General features: G+C 41.3%; 1 protein-coding gene across 1 annotated transcript; it reads left to right on the top strand.

The window, feature by feature from the left end:
- The first annotated feature begins 982 nt into the window (after positions 1-982).
- On the top strand, positions 983-15848 carry adam28 (ADAM metallopeptidase domain 28). The gene is made up of 22 exons (XM_062543158.1): positions 983-1115; positions 5536-5618; positions 5992-6068; positions 6274-6352; positions 6799-6875; positions 7004-7187; positions 7286-7348; positions 7483-7554; positions 7737-7906; positions 8024-8105; positions 8353-8483; positions 8614-8797; positions 10824-10916; positions 11717-11912; positions 12020-12125; positions 12231-12387; positions 13517-13597; positions 13947-14037; positions 14223-14325; positions 14461-14533; positions 14642-14731; positions 15189-15848. Exons 1-22 carry the CDS (start codon positions 1055-1057, stop codon positions 15213-15215), a joined length of 2280 nt encoding a protein of 759 aa, XP_062399142.1. The 5' UTR covers positions 983-1054; the 3' UTR covers positions 15216-15848.
- Positions 15849-15980: the final 132 nt, after the last annotated feature.

Raw genomic sequence — 15980 nt, 5'->3', positions numbered from 1 at the left:
GCGCAGACACAATGCCCGTGTTTGATGATGCAGGAGACGGCCCGATAACTACCCCTGTTGTTCTTTGACATAAGACTTTTGGGCTTTGGAGGCAGAGCAAGAATGCACACAGTGGGAGCCCATTTGACAGTGTTATAGGAGAGGAGAAGAGGGGGAGATCCATGAGAAGGGGAAGTTGCTTCTGGTGTTTGGCTTGGATGGAGAATTTGTATGTTTTTTTGGCGTGTTTGTGTCCGGATCACGGCTGTTGACGGCCGACGTGACCACGCTGGGTCAGATGAAGAGAAGGGAGAGGAAGTGACTTCATCGTCATCATCATCTGGAAGTTTTTGGGTGGACCAATAACCGTTCCGACGGATTGACAATTCATGTTTCGTCAGCTGTGACGAAATCAAGTGCTGGCTGATCTCTGTATTCTCATAGAAAAGAGTGACGGACACAATACAACAGTTTTGGAGGTAAGATGATTATGTAATTACTGTCAGATTGTACAAAGCTTATGTTAAAAGTAGGAAGCACTTCAACAATGTCAAAATTGTTAAAAGTGGAAAGCAGCAATAAACTGCTTTAATTTCAGTTTGCTGATATTCTGAGAGTATTAACATTATTAATTCATAATCATTTGTATAATTTAATAATGATTTCCTGGTATAGCTTAAGATGTGATAGACGTGGCAACAGACACTGAGGCTTTTTTTAAGACAGGAAACGAACATTTCTTAATGTTGCAACACATGAAAGGGGCAGACAGTGTGATTTAAGGCTTTACAGAAGTCCAGTCAGTCTGTGTTTTTCCTGCATTTTTTCTCTCTCCTTGTGGCCTGTATGTGCAGGCCAATGTGCAATAAGTTGTACAGCGACAACCAGGAAGTGATTGTGTCAGCCTGGACCTGCCCCCCTCGTGAAAGGTGTGGCCTGAATCGCTCTCTCTCACACACACACAAACACACACACACACACACACACACACACACACACACACAATGGCATGCAGGTAGACCATAAAGGCCTGGGACGATCTCTCCAGTTTCAGTAGCTTGTCCACCCACTGACAATGGCAAGCAAACGTGTCCTGTTGTGGATTCTTTCGCTGGCTGCTTCACTCGATCCCTCAGGTAAGTCACTGGATACGTTCGCCTCTCTCTCTCATAATGAATGCAAAACTCAACTCCAAACTGCCATGTTCTCAAACGGGCTGTACATTTAACACTTACCTCTGACTGGAGGAACATTACTTTCCACTTAACCAGACACTCTCTGTGTCCCTGTGAGCCAGCAACTGAAGTGAGAGAAATGTGTTTTATTAGCTATGCCAGAAGGTGTTTTTGGCCTCTTCTTTACAAATTGATAGGGATAACGAGGACGAGTATAATTTTATCAACTGTCAGTGTGGTGTGGTAGACTATGACCATGGAAAAGTTTGAAAAATGATTGATCGAAAATGATAGTATGAAGTACAAATATATGTTATATTTAAAACAATATTAGTTGATAATCATCATCTACTTAATAACCTACAGAGCAGCTGCCATTAATTGTCTCAGCAATAACGTTGAGCAAAATCATATATTGGCAGTTTTGTCGTTTGAATTCAATATGTTGCTGATGTGTACATGCTCTAAATTTACTTATATCTCATAACGATTATATGAATGAAGGGAGCGTTTAGCAAGAAAACAATGCCACTCCCCATAGCTTACCTGGAGTATCATATGAGACTAGGGAAGTGAGTCAGTGTATCTATAGTCATTTTTCAGTCACTGCACAAATATTCACAAAAAGTCTGCTTAGTCATAATCGTTTACAAACACACACATTTTCAACATTGCAAAAACGTGTCTGAATACAGCGCCCTCCACAATTATTGGCACCCCTGGTTAAGATGTGTCTTTTAGCTTCTAATAAATTCATTTTTTTTCCAAATAATATAGGACCACAATGAAAAAAAAACGTAAAATCCAACCTTTAATACAAGTGCATTTATTTAGAAGGAAAAAAATCCCACATTAAGAAATAATTATTCTTCATAAAATCACCTGTTCCACAATTATTGGTACCCCTAACAATTCCTAGGAAATAAATGTAATTAAAGTATTTCTGTCATTTCTGTCATTTCTACAGTAGTTTACAAAGTCAATCAGAGTATGTAGGAACATTTAACTAGTAATTCTTAACATCCTGTTTCCCTGGGCTATCAATATGACGTGACACAGAGGCCATTTCTCTTCAACATGGGAAAGACAAAGGAACACACTGTTCAAGTAAGGCAGATGTGTGTCGACCTTCACAAGTAAGGCAATGGCTATAAGAAAATAGCCACTCGCACACCTGCCCATATCTATGGTCAGAGGAATCGTTAAGAAGCTTAAAACAATTGGAACAGTGGTAAACAAGCCTGGAAGAGGACGCAAGTTTATTTTGCCACCACGCACAGTGAGGAGGATGGAAAGAGAAATAAAAAAATCTCCAAAACTCACTGTTACAGAATTGCATCAAATGGTTGCATCTTGGGGTCACAAAGTCTCCAAAAAATCATCAGGCGCTATCTACATGTCAACAAGTTGTTGGGAGGCATGCAGGGAAAAAAACCTTTCTCACTCAAAATCATAAGCACAAACGTCTGGAGCGGTACTGGGCCTTCAACTGGGACCGTGTGCTTTGGTCAGATGAGACAAAGTTAGAGCTTTTTGGCAACAAACACTCTAAGTGGGTCTGGCGTAACAAAAAGATGAGTATGCAGAACAGCACCTCATGCCCACTGTGAAGTATGGGGGAGGATCGGTGATGCTGTGGGCCTGTTTCTCGTCCAAAGGGCCTGGGAACCTTGTTAGGGTGCATGGCATCATGAATGCTTTGAAATACCAGGACATTTTAAATCAAAATCTGATGGCCCCTGCCCGAAAGCTAAAGATGGATCGTCACTGGGTCTTTCAGCAAGATAATGACCCTAAACATATGGCCAAGTCTACACAGAAATGGTTCACCAGACACCGTATCAAGCTCCTACCATGGCCATCTCAGTTCCCAGACCTCAACCCCATTGAAAACCTGTGGGGTGAGTTGAAGAGGAGAGTGCAGAGGAGAGAACCCAGGTCGTTGGATGATTTGGAGATTTTGTGCAAAGAGGAATGGTCGAAGATCCCTCTTTCTGTTTTCTCTAATCTTGTGAAACATTATAAGACAAGATTAGGTGCTGTTTTATTAGCAAAAGGGGGTTGTACAAAGCATTAACATCAGGGGTGCCAATAATTGTGGCACACATGATTTGATGTAAAATAATTATTTCTTAATGTGGGATTTTTTTCCTTCTAAATAAATGCACTTGTATTAAAGGTTGGATTTTACGCTTTTTTTCATTGTGGTCCTATATTATTTGGAAAAAAAATGAATTTATTAGAAGCTAAAGAACGCATCTTAACCAGGGGTGCCAATAATTGTGGAGGGCGCTGTATCTCCCCTGTTTTCCAAATGTATAAAGACTGTCATCTAGAAATTGAATAATTCAAGTGAAAGTCAAATAACCTGTTTGGTTGGCTTCATCTTATTATAAATAGGTATTAAATATAGGTCAGTAGGCCTAAGCTGTATTTTTCTTAGCTATCAAGGATAACCATGACACAACAAAAAGTAATAATACAATGCAATAGTAATAATCTCAATCTTATTTCTAATTGTTAATACCAGTATTCAATTTATTATTATATTGTTCTTGATAAATAACTACAATGTCATCCTGTTTTGTACAGTATTACTGTAGGTGTTAGTTACCAATACAACATATATTTCAGTGCACAGCACTTGAGGTTTAACTTTCATGAAAGGATACTGTAGTTCTTCATATTTAGCATACTGTGGATGTTCTGATGTTGTTTCATTTCCATAACACTATTTTAAAGAGTAAGCAAATGAATATGGACTGTAGCACCAAGTCAATGTCACTCCCCCCTGGGTTATCTGATCTGTGCACCTTCCTACAGTACTAAATTCTCTGAGTGCTAACATTCAACTCTGTCATTATCAATGAAGACAGACATCCTTGTTTCAATGTTGCAAAAACAAGTCTCGCTTCCTCAACACTTAAGGTGGAACCTCTTCCCACAGACCATATCCAAAGAAAAATACTCAAAAAAAGAATAACCTTCTCAGCCATTCTTAGTAAACCTTCAATCAATCAAAACTGAGAAATGAGCAGATGTGCTTCAAATCTATTACATACGCTTTCTCCCATTTTGATAAAATCCTGTTTATCAAACTGCAACCTAGCATACCTATCTCCTGGCATAGGACACTACTGAGCTGCAGAGATGGTATGATTTGATATCATGGATAAATGGATCAACAGATGGATCTGATTGCTCCCTATGTTGATGTTCTGACATAGCAATGCAAATGTCTCTGGCAAACCATGTTTTAACAAGTTCCTTAAAAATGGTGGAGACTTGGGTTAAACACAGCTGCACAATGCACAAACTTGTCCAACAGAGTACATGAACGAAATGCTGTCTTTCAAGAGGCATATTCTAGGAGGTGCGATTAGTGTAGCAGCTTCATTGCATAAATAGTGATCTGGAAATCATCCAATTGAATTATGAGGTCACTGTGTCTGACGAGAGTCAATCCAGATTCTGAAAATATGAAAATGTGAGCGGACCTGATCATAACAAATCATGCAAACACCAAAACAGAGAGAGGCACGCCTGGTAGTTTCAGCTCAATACACAGCAATAAAAAAAATGTAGAACTGGGTATCTATTATGGAGTATGTGGAGGGAATCTAGCAACTCTGTCAGATTAGTATTTGGCTCATGACGAGCCCATCCACAAAATATGAAGTCTAACTCCATTTGCTCTACAACAACTGCTTATTGAACATCTCACAACTCATCTCTGTTTTCCTTGTACAGTAAATGATCAATATCAGACTAATCAACCTTGTTAAGACATCTAAAATCACACAAACAGATTTCCACTGTTCACTGTTATTTCACTTCACTGCTTGATATACCAGTACTCATGTATTGCTTGTGGGTTTTACATACTGGGGGTGCTAAACCCACAAGGAACAAATTGGTCTGTACATGCGTCACAGACAGGAAATAAAAACTGAGACGTACAGAATGGATAGTCTCAGATTGTTAACCCTAACATGCTCTCCTTTTAGACAGATGCCTTGAATCTGGGGCTCAATTTCAAATTGAGTCTTTAACAGTTCACTGACATTTACAACTAGTTGTAAAACAATAAGCTACGTTTAGCTAACACTAAACACCAGTCCATGGGAGTGCTTGAAACCACTTGATTTAGAAACTGAAGTAAGTAAATTAAAAAATGTCAAATCCTCCCAGTGATTCATCTATCAAGGGGAATGACCAGAATATAACAGAAAACAAGAACACAGACCCCAAGCTATCAATAGGAACACACGGAAACTATATTCATTTACAGCATCAATGATTAAAATGAGACAGCTTGCTGTGTAGACAGGTTGTACAATGACCCCCCTCTGATGCCACCTTACCTGTTCTCATTCCACAGTTTGCACAGAGTTTAATGGGGTGAAGGTGTATGACGTGGTCCGGCCAATCAGACTTCACAGCCTGAAAAAGAGGGCAGTGGAGGTGAGTCACCATCTATGACAAACATGTCTGGTATCAGATGTGATAAAACAAAGACTGTTGCACTTGCAAAACCAAATGAACACTTAGCTCTTAATCAGTTCATTCACTCTTTTGGGTGGTATGGTAGGCTACATTAGGAAAGTGTGCATAGGAATGAGCAACACTGCTCAAATTGTCTGGAACATATTTGTCTTTGAATGATCAATTTCCTGCAGGTTATCATAACGTCTGACAAGATAGCGATGGTTAATGTAACAGTTGATGTTCTGCCACTGTATACAGTATGTGGGCATTTGAATCCATACAGACTAATATGTGATTGTCTGTAGTTTGGTATATAATACAGTATGTTGTGTTTTGTGACTCTGTTTAGTCCTCAAGGCCTGAGGTACTGAAGTATGGGATGACATTACAAGGAAAGGACATCGAGTTAAACCTGGAGCGGAACCAGTGAGTTTTTGAAGTGTTACTTCTCCATTTGTGAAACAGTCAATTTGTAACATACTGTAAAGTATGTCCTTTCTACACAATCTGGTTTAGCCTGTCAAACCCACATCCTTTGGGGGTGGCACATCTGCATATGTCTGCAGAAGTGTTTGATTTCTCTTTACACTGGGTAAAAGACTAACACTAATCGCTTCCATTTGACTTACAGGGGTATTTTGACAAAGGAATACAGTGAGACATACTATACTGAAGACGGCACACCAGTCACCTCTGCTCCTGAGGACTTGGTAAATACATAGCCCACTGAATGATTAACTGGAAGCATGAGATCAGACAAAACAATTTGGTTACACTTAACCTGAAGGTAGTGCTGTAGGAGTGACATGACACTGTCATAAAACATTATATACAAGTCATAAATGTTTATGACATAACGCTGTAAGTGTCATTTGTTTTTTTGTCATGACAACTTAGGGTTAGGGTTAGAGTTGGGGTTCATGTGTCTTGACAGTGGCTGAGACTCAAACCTCATACTTGGAGTGGTAGTGTGCTGAGCGCTTATTTGCGTTGTGCCCACTTTTCGATGATCAGTATTGTCTCAACATCCGCACCATACTTAAACTAGTATAGTGTGACAGTAGGTAGTTTGAGACACAGCCAGTGTCATATCACTCTTATGTAGAAACAAGCAAAGTGTTACACAATTCATTTGTCTCCATTACTTCCTTAACAGGACCACTGCTACTATCAAGGGAGCATTGTCAACGACAGTGAATCCATGGTTAGCGTTAGCACCTGTGATGGCCTCAGGTACGTTTGAGCGGTATAAGCTATTACCACAGCTTTGGCTATCTCAAAGCATCATATTTCATATAATGGGCATTTGTTAAGAAATGGTTGTTGTAGTCCTGCTAATATGGCTGCTGCTGCTTCCATAGGGGATATATCCAGACAGCAGAACAGAAGTACTTGATTGAACCCATGACGGAGGATAAAGATGGAGACCATGCAGTTCTAAAGTTTGATGATGTTCACGACAAACCAATGACGTGTGGAGTCACCAACACCAGCTGGGAGCCGGAGTACCCTGCCAAAACCAGCAGAGCCCGATCCCGTGGGGCTGTAAGGCACTTTCAATGCTGTATCCACTAATGAACTTAAGAGAAACTATTCAGAGTACCGATACGATGTTCAAAGACTGAATCTGACTTTTGTTGTAGAGACCATCATTACTCCAGCAGCAGAAATACGTTGAGCTCTATCTTGTAGCAGACAACAGAGAGGTGAAACAAACTACTTGACTGCACTTTCCAAAACCATTCTGTACAGTGCACAGCATCAAGGCACAATATGCTCAGAAAATACATGGCATTATACTGTTTGACTAACCGTATGACTTTTTGTCCCTGTGTCCCAGTATATACGCATGAAAAAAGACATGTCGGAATTGAGGAAACGAATATTTGAGATCATCAATTTTGTTAATGGGGTGAGTGTCAGACTAGCCACAATGACATTGACAGTTCACTTTGGTACACTTAAGAATTTCCAAGAGCGTCAGAGCTGTTGGTGCAGGAATTCAGTGAATCATTCATCCGTTTCCTTCTCATTAATTTAGTCAATCATTTAGTCCCTCTTTTCATGCTATCAATCAATTTATCTCCCATGCAGGTATACAAGCCTCTCAACACCTTCATTGCCTTGACTGGACTGGAGGTGTGGACAGACCGTGACAAGATATCAGTGACCTCACCGTCAGGGGCCACCTTGGACGCTTTCACCAAGTGGAGGAACTCTGACCTGAAGAAAAGAAAGCGCCATGACAATGCTCAATTGATAACGTAAGCTTCCCAAAACCCTGTGTGATGCCTCAATGACTGGGTAATTGAGCATGACTCAGCTAAGAAAAGATACAGATTAACCTTGAGTGTGTGTTTTTATGGGATTCCTTTCTTCAGGGGTATTGACTTTGATGGATCAACAGTTGGACTGGCCTTCATTGGAACACTGTGCTTCGATCACTCCACTGGGGTTGTCCAGGTAAATAACATTACATTTCATATTCTTAACCAGTGCTTTTAGAAAGACAGAGTGGCATTGAAGGAAACGAGATAGAAACAGATATGAGGACCTGTTTACATCAACATGGTATCTGTCTTGGTTAAATGCCAGCCTGGGTGCTAAAAAGGTCCCCTAAAAAGGGAAGTAAAACTCGATGAGAAGCATTTCAAATCTTTCAATTCTCCTTTCTTCTTCTTCATCCTATTCCTGTGTGCGTCTCTTTAAGGATCATAACAATCGGGCGATTGCAGTTGGAGCAACACTATCACATGAAATGGGACACAACTTCGGAATGAGCCATGACACAAGTTCCTGTGTCTGCCCAGACAAATCCTGCATAATGGCTGCAGCCCTAAGGTAAATGGCATGGCTGCCCCCATTACAATAAACAACCCCCCCACGCCACTTTACATATCAGCTGCAAACCCTGTTTTGTGATTGGAGCTTTCGCATGAGTGATAAATGTAATGTCGCTGTGTCCTCGCAGCTATACCATCCCTCAGAAATTCAGCAGCTGCAGCAGTAACGGCTTCAACGACTATCTGAACAACCGCAACCCCGAGTGTGTGCTGAACAAGCCGGACTACAAGGAGCTGGTGACGGAGCCGGTGTGCGGGAACGGGTTTCTGGAGCGAGGGGAGCAGTGTGACTGTGGCACGCTGGTGGAGGAGGTGAGTCAAAAGGGCTCCTCCACAAAGTGGAAATGCATTCTGGGTATTACTGAAAATCGGTGTGAATATACCCTGGTCTGAGACCCACAAGATCACCTACAAGAGAGTACCATGGAGAAAAAAAAATACCACTTTGTTTCTCTCATTCCCTTCGGCGTCAGCGTAAAAACTCAGCACTTATCAGGGTACATAACAGCATTGATAAGAGTCCTGTTATTGCCCGTTTATGACACAAAACCAGCAACCAAAGACAATGACAGAAATCATTCCTCAAACAGTACCACGTTTGACTTAGACTCACCACACATTAACCCTTTGACATTTACAACGTTGATAAGAGGTTTGAACACAGGTGTTAGGGGGGAAAATCCTTTCTCTCTCCTGACAAAAATGCCTTTGGCAGGTTCAGACAGGACTGGGAGCTTTGGCACACTGCATACCTCAACAACTGCTGAAGGCCAACAAAAACATTCCAACAGGAGACATTTTTGTCAAAAAAAAAACTGTACCTAAGGCACACATTAATTACTTTTCTGAGTCAATTTACTTGACTTAACTTATTTTGGAAGATGTGAAGAAGCCTTTGAAAAGAAGTTTAAGTATGAAGAACTGGTAGCAGAAGTGAGGGAACAAAATTGCATATGCAAGTATGCATATAGCCAGCGGGGTTGTTTAAGGCTTTGTATTTAAATCAATTAAATGGCCTCTAATGGGTTTTGTTTTTTGAGACGGTCACTTTAAAGGAGCGTTTAAAGGAGCCAGTGGTTGCCTACTTTATGTTATGAGTTTACTATATTACAGTATGTAAGGAAGCCTGTTGTTGTCGCAAATTGGAAATTGACATGCTGTCAAGATATTTTGGATTTTGCCATACCTAGTGTGAGTCAACAGGGCATGGGTGTAGCTGAAGAGGCCAAAAGTAGCTACTTTAATCTAGAGGGCATAAGTATGGCTGAAGAGGCCAAAGGTAGAGAGCTACTTCAATCTAGAGGGCATACTGTAAGTATGGCTGAGGAGGTGTGACACAGCCTGGCTCAGAGCCATGTAACAGAGAAGGGAAGGCCACACGCAGAGTAGCAAAGCAATACTTATAGTATATTAGATGTATTGAATTAAATAGAACTTAACAGTGTAGGTTAAGTAGGTCAGTATTAGTGTTGGATTAGGAAAAGAAAAGTGAGCAAGCAGTTAGGATCATGCGGTGTAGGGAATAAGCAAAACAAAAGCCAAAGCGGTGCGGGGAGAGCAGCAGCGGTGGACAGGCCGGCCTCCTCTGAAGGGCCAGACCAGGAAGAGATTTGGTGATCCTAGCTCCTGTAGGAAAGAGAGACGCAACACAGACAAGAGGAAGGCCGTGACAGGAGGCCAAGCATAGATCTCCATTAATAATCTACAGGGTATAAGCAGAGAGGGTTAAAGCGGAGTAATGAAGGATCTTTGGTATAAGTATGGCTGAAGATGGCACACTGAAGAGCCACCATGCACATTGGCCTAAATAACCCCATTGGACTGGCATTCAGTCACCGTTGTTGTGGAGATGTCTCCCAGTAATACCTGAAGTGTATCTGTTGGATCTCTGGTACTGACGTGTGCCCTAACCCATCATGGGTCTGGGATGCCAGACACCACTGTTGAGCTTTCTGGACTTGTGGGTAGCCAATGAAAAACTGATAGGAAGCTGCCCATATGACATTTCCAGTGAAATGCTCATGAAGTTGCTGTTGTTGTCAGTGTTGTTCTACCAGTTATGATGTTGCAATTTATCCTGTTGTGTCATAGTTTACTGTAAGCTCAGTTGCTGGGCATGAGAAACATCATGAGTGTGAGAAACAAGTCTAAAGTCTATAAATACTAAAATAATTTTAGAGCTCAAACTTCCATTAAACATCCATTAAAGGCAGAAAACATGGCCAGCTGAGACAACTCCTTGTGAGAATGAAATAATTGCTTAGAGGACTGTGTTCAGACCTGTTCCCTCACTAATTCCAACATGTCCACTGTTTTCGTATTTTTGTGTTTTGAGCAGGAATGCACCAACCCATGTTGCAATGCCACCAACTGTAGACTAAAGGAAGGGGCTCAGTGCGCTCAAGGGGCCTGCTGTGACGAGGACTGCAGGGTAAGGAAAGCTCACATGGACTTGGTCAACAAATCTTAAGAAATCAAAAAACATTACGCTGACATTCTATAGCATGTTGTGATTTTATGATGTCATTTTAGCTCATAAAACTCCTGATGCTCCTCCTGCTATTCTGTTGCAACAACAGTGCGAACCAATAGAGATTATAGGATTTAGTCTTGGGATGTTGTGTACAGTATGTGTGGTGGGTGTCAGTACTGCAGGGTCAGAAGAGGACTACATATTTCAAGAGATCATCTAAGGCAAGAGGAATTACAAGCAATAGCACGCTTTCAGTTCAGCTCCAAAAAATGATGTTTTCTAAAGTTCGAGAGGAGCTCATAGGGTTGATTGACAGCTATCACTCACCCCACTTTTCATTATTTCATTATAAGCTGTAAATTACCCATCATCCATATGGTGTGTTAGCAAACATCACTCACATGTAATCTCCACTATTGGCATCCCAGGACCATGGCCAGTTACCAAGCCAAACTTGCTATTCTCTGCACTCAGTCCAAGCAATCCAATGGGCGAGCAAGTGAAGCAACACTAATGCACTTGACATTGGCTGTCCCAGTGGCCCAATTGCCCAACTTTGACAGCCCTCTAGTGGACAGCTGTTGCGAAAATAGAATTCATACTGTGCATGCACAAGTTGACAATGATCATCATTCACCATCTATCATATCTTGATTGAAAGCATCTTTGAGTGTCTTTGAGAAGTGCTATAAAAATTAAATGTATTATTGTTATTATTATTAAAACACTTCACACTCTTTTACACCCCTCTTGCACAGATCATGTCCCCCAACAGAGAGTGCAGACCCAAGTACGATGACTGCGATCTGGCGGAGTACTGCACCGGCAAATCTACCGAGTGTCCAGAGGACGTCTACACCGTGAATGGCCTCCCGTGTGATAATGGGAAAGGCTACTGCTACGATGGCCAGTGTCCTCAGAGGGAGGATCAGTGTGTCCAAATGTTTGGAGGAAGTAAGTCACATTCGACCGTCAGGGCAGGGCTGATTTGTCTCCTGCTGCTGTTATGTTATTTACCTTTTGAATGTGACTTGATTGAATGTGGATGGTCTTTTGTTTAGCTGCACGAGTGGGCAGCCAATTCTGCTTTAACCAGAACACGAGGGGGGTGTACTATGGCTTCTGCAAGAGGCCTAGCACAGATGTGTATCAGCCATGCCAGAAAGAGTACGTCCAAAATACATTTTTTAAATCCGCCTAATTCCAACATCTGATGCCATGTTTCCTATTGGCCATAATCACCTTAAAATGAATCGAATCTGACTATTACAGGGACATAATGTGTGGGAAGCTGTTCTGTCATGGCGGCAATGGCAGTCCAAATTACGGTCGACTGGTGGCCTTCAAGGAATGTAAAGCAACATTCTATGGTGACCCTGACAGCGACCGTGGACAGGTGGATACAGGCACCAAATGTGGAGACGGAATGGTAAGGCTTGCAGAATTGCAACAGGGTATACTTCTAAAGTGCTCTAAGTGATGTTACACAATTTCTAAGCTAAAACATTTTTTGTCACATACTGCAAACATCACCTCACCATCCTGCCTGTGCCCTGAATACACTGTAAAAAAATGCAGTCTCTATGGACAGCCCAAGCTCCAAAAGCGGCAACAAAATCAACTTGGTTCAACTTGGACCATGAAAACACAACAAACCGTTCCAGCTAATGACTGACGAGATGCGCCTTTAGGAGTTTCTGTTGCACACATACGAGGGAGGGGGAGGGAAAAGCGTGCTGGCTCTCTGTTTTGTTTGAACGTCAACAGAAGTGACGTTACCCAACATCACTTTAGAGCACCTTTAGAAGTACTCTCATGCAGTCTATTGTTGTTTCAGGGATTTTACCCCACGTGTTCATGTTTTGTTGTGACCAGACAAAACCAGAGATGATGCAAACAAATGCAGGAAATAGACAAATGTATTTGGGTTTCATGGAGGAGAATACAATGATCATGATCATAGACCTCTGAAGTTCGCCTACAAAAAGGAACCAAGGCTGCCATTTCTGCCCATATAAGGAGATCCTGGTGTTAATTGAAGCTACTGTATCTACCTATTGAAAGTTGCATTGCAAGTTAGCTCTGGGGTAGCAAAATTCAAAGTGTGCCTTCTTAACATACCAAAGATAACAATATCCACTAGAGGACAAAAGTGTGTAGAGCAAAACGTCTGCATTTCTGATTTCTTCCTCCTCGCGAGAGTTTAACAGGTGTGTTAATTAAAACTCTCCATGTTATTTTCCCATAGGAAAAATCTAGAGATGCCGGATCTCCTTATATGGGCAAAGATTGAAGCTTTTTTTGTAGGCGAACTTCAGAGGTCTATTGTGCTTATGGCATTATTTGACGTTTTCTAATTCTCAACCAATGCCACATATAGCACATCTTTTTTCCATGTAAAGAAATATGCTAGGGGCTGCTTTAGTCCTATACCAGCATTCTAATCCCATGTAGCGACTTACAAAGTATGTACTGAAATCAATTCTGTCTCATCTCTGTGTTTTCTCTGTGTGTGTGTGTGTGTGTGTGTGTGTGTGTGTGTGTGTGTGTTTTCCCAGGTATGCAGTCAGAATCAGTGTGTGAACCTTGAGACAGCCTACAAAGCAGTCAACTGCTCAGCCAAGTGCCCTGGGAATGCGGTAAGAACCTCTTACAGAAAGGCATCCTGCTGTTGACTCATGCTGATATACTGATAGCACAGAAATGTGTTTGCAAAGGAACTGTGACTATGTAAAAACACTGCCCACACTGTCATTTGCTTGTTGTAAAAATAACAATAACCAAATAACCAAATGACAATAACCAAATACCCAAACATCATACCATTTCAGGATTGCATTATTTATGGTGTCTCCAACCATGTCTTCCTTTGATGATTGTTTGGGCTGAACTGAAAAAGAATGAACAGATTATGACTACCTGTCAGCATTCCATGGTTCATGAAGCATGATGTTTTAACGCTTGTTTTAACACTTTCTGCAAATGTAGGTGTGCAATCACAGATCACAGTGCCAGTGCGAGCCAGGGTGGCTTCCACCAACCTGCGACTCAAAGGATCCAAGCTGGCAGCTCTCCAGAGGTAGGTGCTGGATGTTCCAATGTCACCTGTTACTGGACATGCTAAATGGAAAAGCTTACTTTCCCTAGTCCTGTGGTAGTAATTAAAGTTAATAGGAAAACTTGTTCTGGGGTGATGATGTTCTATATTTTGTCCTCAAAGTGTACAGCTCATGAGCTTGTCTCTTACTTCTTGTCTGTTCTCAGGGGGTACAATAGCCATCGCAGTAGTTTTCTCCCTTTTGGGTCTGATCATCGTGATTGGGAGCAGTGTTTTCATGTGGAAACGAAGACAAAACTCTTTACCTGGGTGAGAAAAAAACAAACCATGTCACACAGACTCACACTTACTCACTCTCTCTCTCTCTCTCTCAAGCACATTTACACACTTGCTGTCCTACAATCCTGTTAGTAACTCTTCCGTCTTCCAATGTCATCCCACCAGTCTCTCAGCCCAGAAGAGCCAACCTGTTTTTGGGCGCCAGCCAGTGAAGACGCCTAAGCCCAACGCACAAGCAGTAAGGAGCGCCCATTGATTCGGAGTATTAACAATTCATTAACCCTTAAGTCCGAGTTCTACTGTAACTGAGAGTCCTGACTATGTTTTCTGTTTGCTTGTTCGTCAGACACAACGGCCTACCACTAGACCACCACCTCCTCCCCCCTCTGGTGGCCGGAATAGACCTCTGCAGCCCAATTTCATGGCAGCACGAGAGGTAACGTCCAAAGAGGAGAACAAGTACCCCATCCCTGTTGCAACATATTCCCACAATGTTTTTACTTTTAATTGCAGACAATACCTTAGATATCTTTCTCATTTAACTTATCTATTCTTATGAAATACCTTGATGCGATATAAGGAAGTCTGACGGTTGATTAAGAGCACTGATAAAGGCAGCTGAACAACATTATTTTCAAAGGAATGTACGTCAATTAGGATGTGATTATCTCGTATCGTAAAAAGTAATATAATCAGAATATAAATGAACAATGTTCATAATCATATCAATGAAGTTGCACAACATTTTTTTAACAACTTCCATGATGGTTGTGCAATTTTTGTTGTAAATGAACTGAAAGAGACCGCGCACTCTTTTTCAGATACCAGTAATTTATTAAAACAACGATTCGGCCTGAACCACTTTTCAAGTGATGCCATTTTTGTTCTCACAGGCTCTGCGGCCGCCGCCTCGAGTATGATCTACAGTATCAGGAGATAAGCACAAGTGAAGAGGAGTGTGTGTGTTTGCTCCAAGTTCACAACTTCTGTCTGTTTGGACTGAAAGGTTTGGTAAACACCAACCACAAGATCTATGTGCACTAGAAACGAACATGGAATGGCCTGGGAAGAGCCAGCAGGTGCAATGTTTCATGTCCACTCTATAATAGGGTGTGGCATGATTTTTTTTTAATAGCCATACACTGTATGAAACAGTTTTCATTGCCATATTTGAATGTGCAAGTCTGTTTGTGTGTGTGTGTGTGTGTGTGTGTGTGTGTGTGTGTCTCTGTGTCTGTGTGTGTATGAATGGGTTGAAATGCCAAATTGAGCCTTAGTATGGCATGTCTATGCCTTTCAATGGTTACTTGAGATTTTTGCAGCTTCATAAGATATTAAATAAATATTGTGTATACTTTTTAATTGTACATAGATGAACTGAGATTTCTCATTTCCTCAGTAAAGTTATCTGTATCTGTAAATTTGCTGTTTTAAGTACTACATTGTACACTTAACAGATTGTTACCATTTCATTGCTATGTAATGTTGTACATACATGGTTTAAAAGAGAACATATAAAGTGTAAAAATATTAATAAAACACACTAAAATACCTCCTCTACACTCCTTTACTCCCAACCTTTCAGATCATGGTAATTTTCAAAGCGAAATGAATTCAGAAAAACACACACACCACCCACACACAAGACTTTAAGGCCCAGGAAAGTCAGATTACACACACTCTCG

This window comes from Sardina pilchardus, chromosome 8 (assembly GCF_963854185.1).
Source record: "Sardina pilchardus chromosome 8, fSarPil1.1, whole genome shotgun sequence".
Lineage (NCBI taxonomy): Eukaryota > Metazoa > Chordata > Actinopteri > Clupeiformes > Clupeidae > Sardina > Sardina pilchardus.
This window is presented reverse-complemented; position numbering and strand designations above follow the sequence as displayed.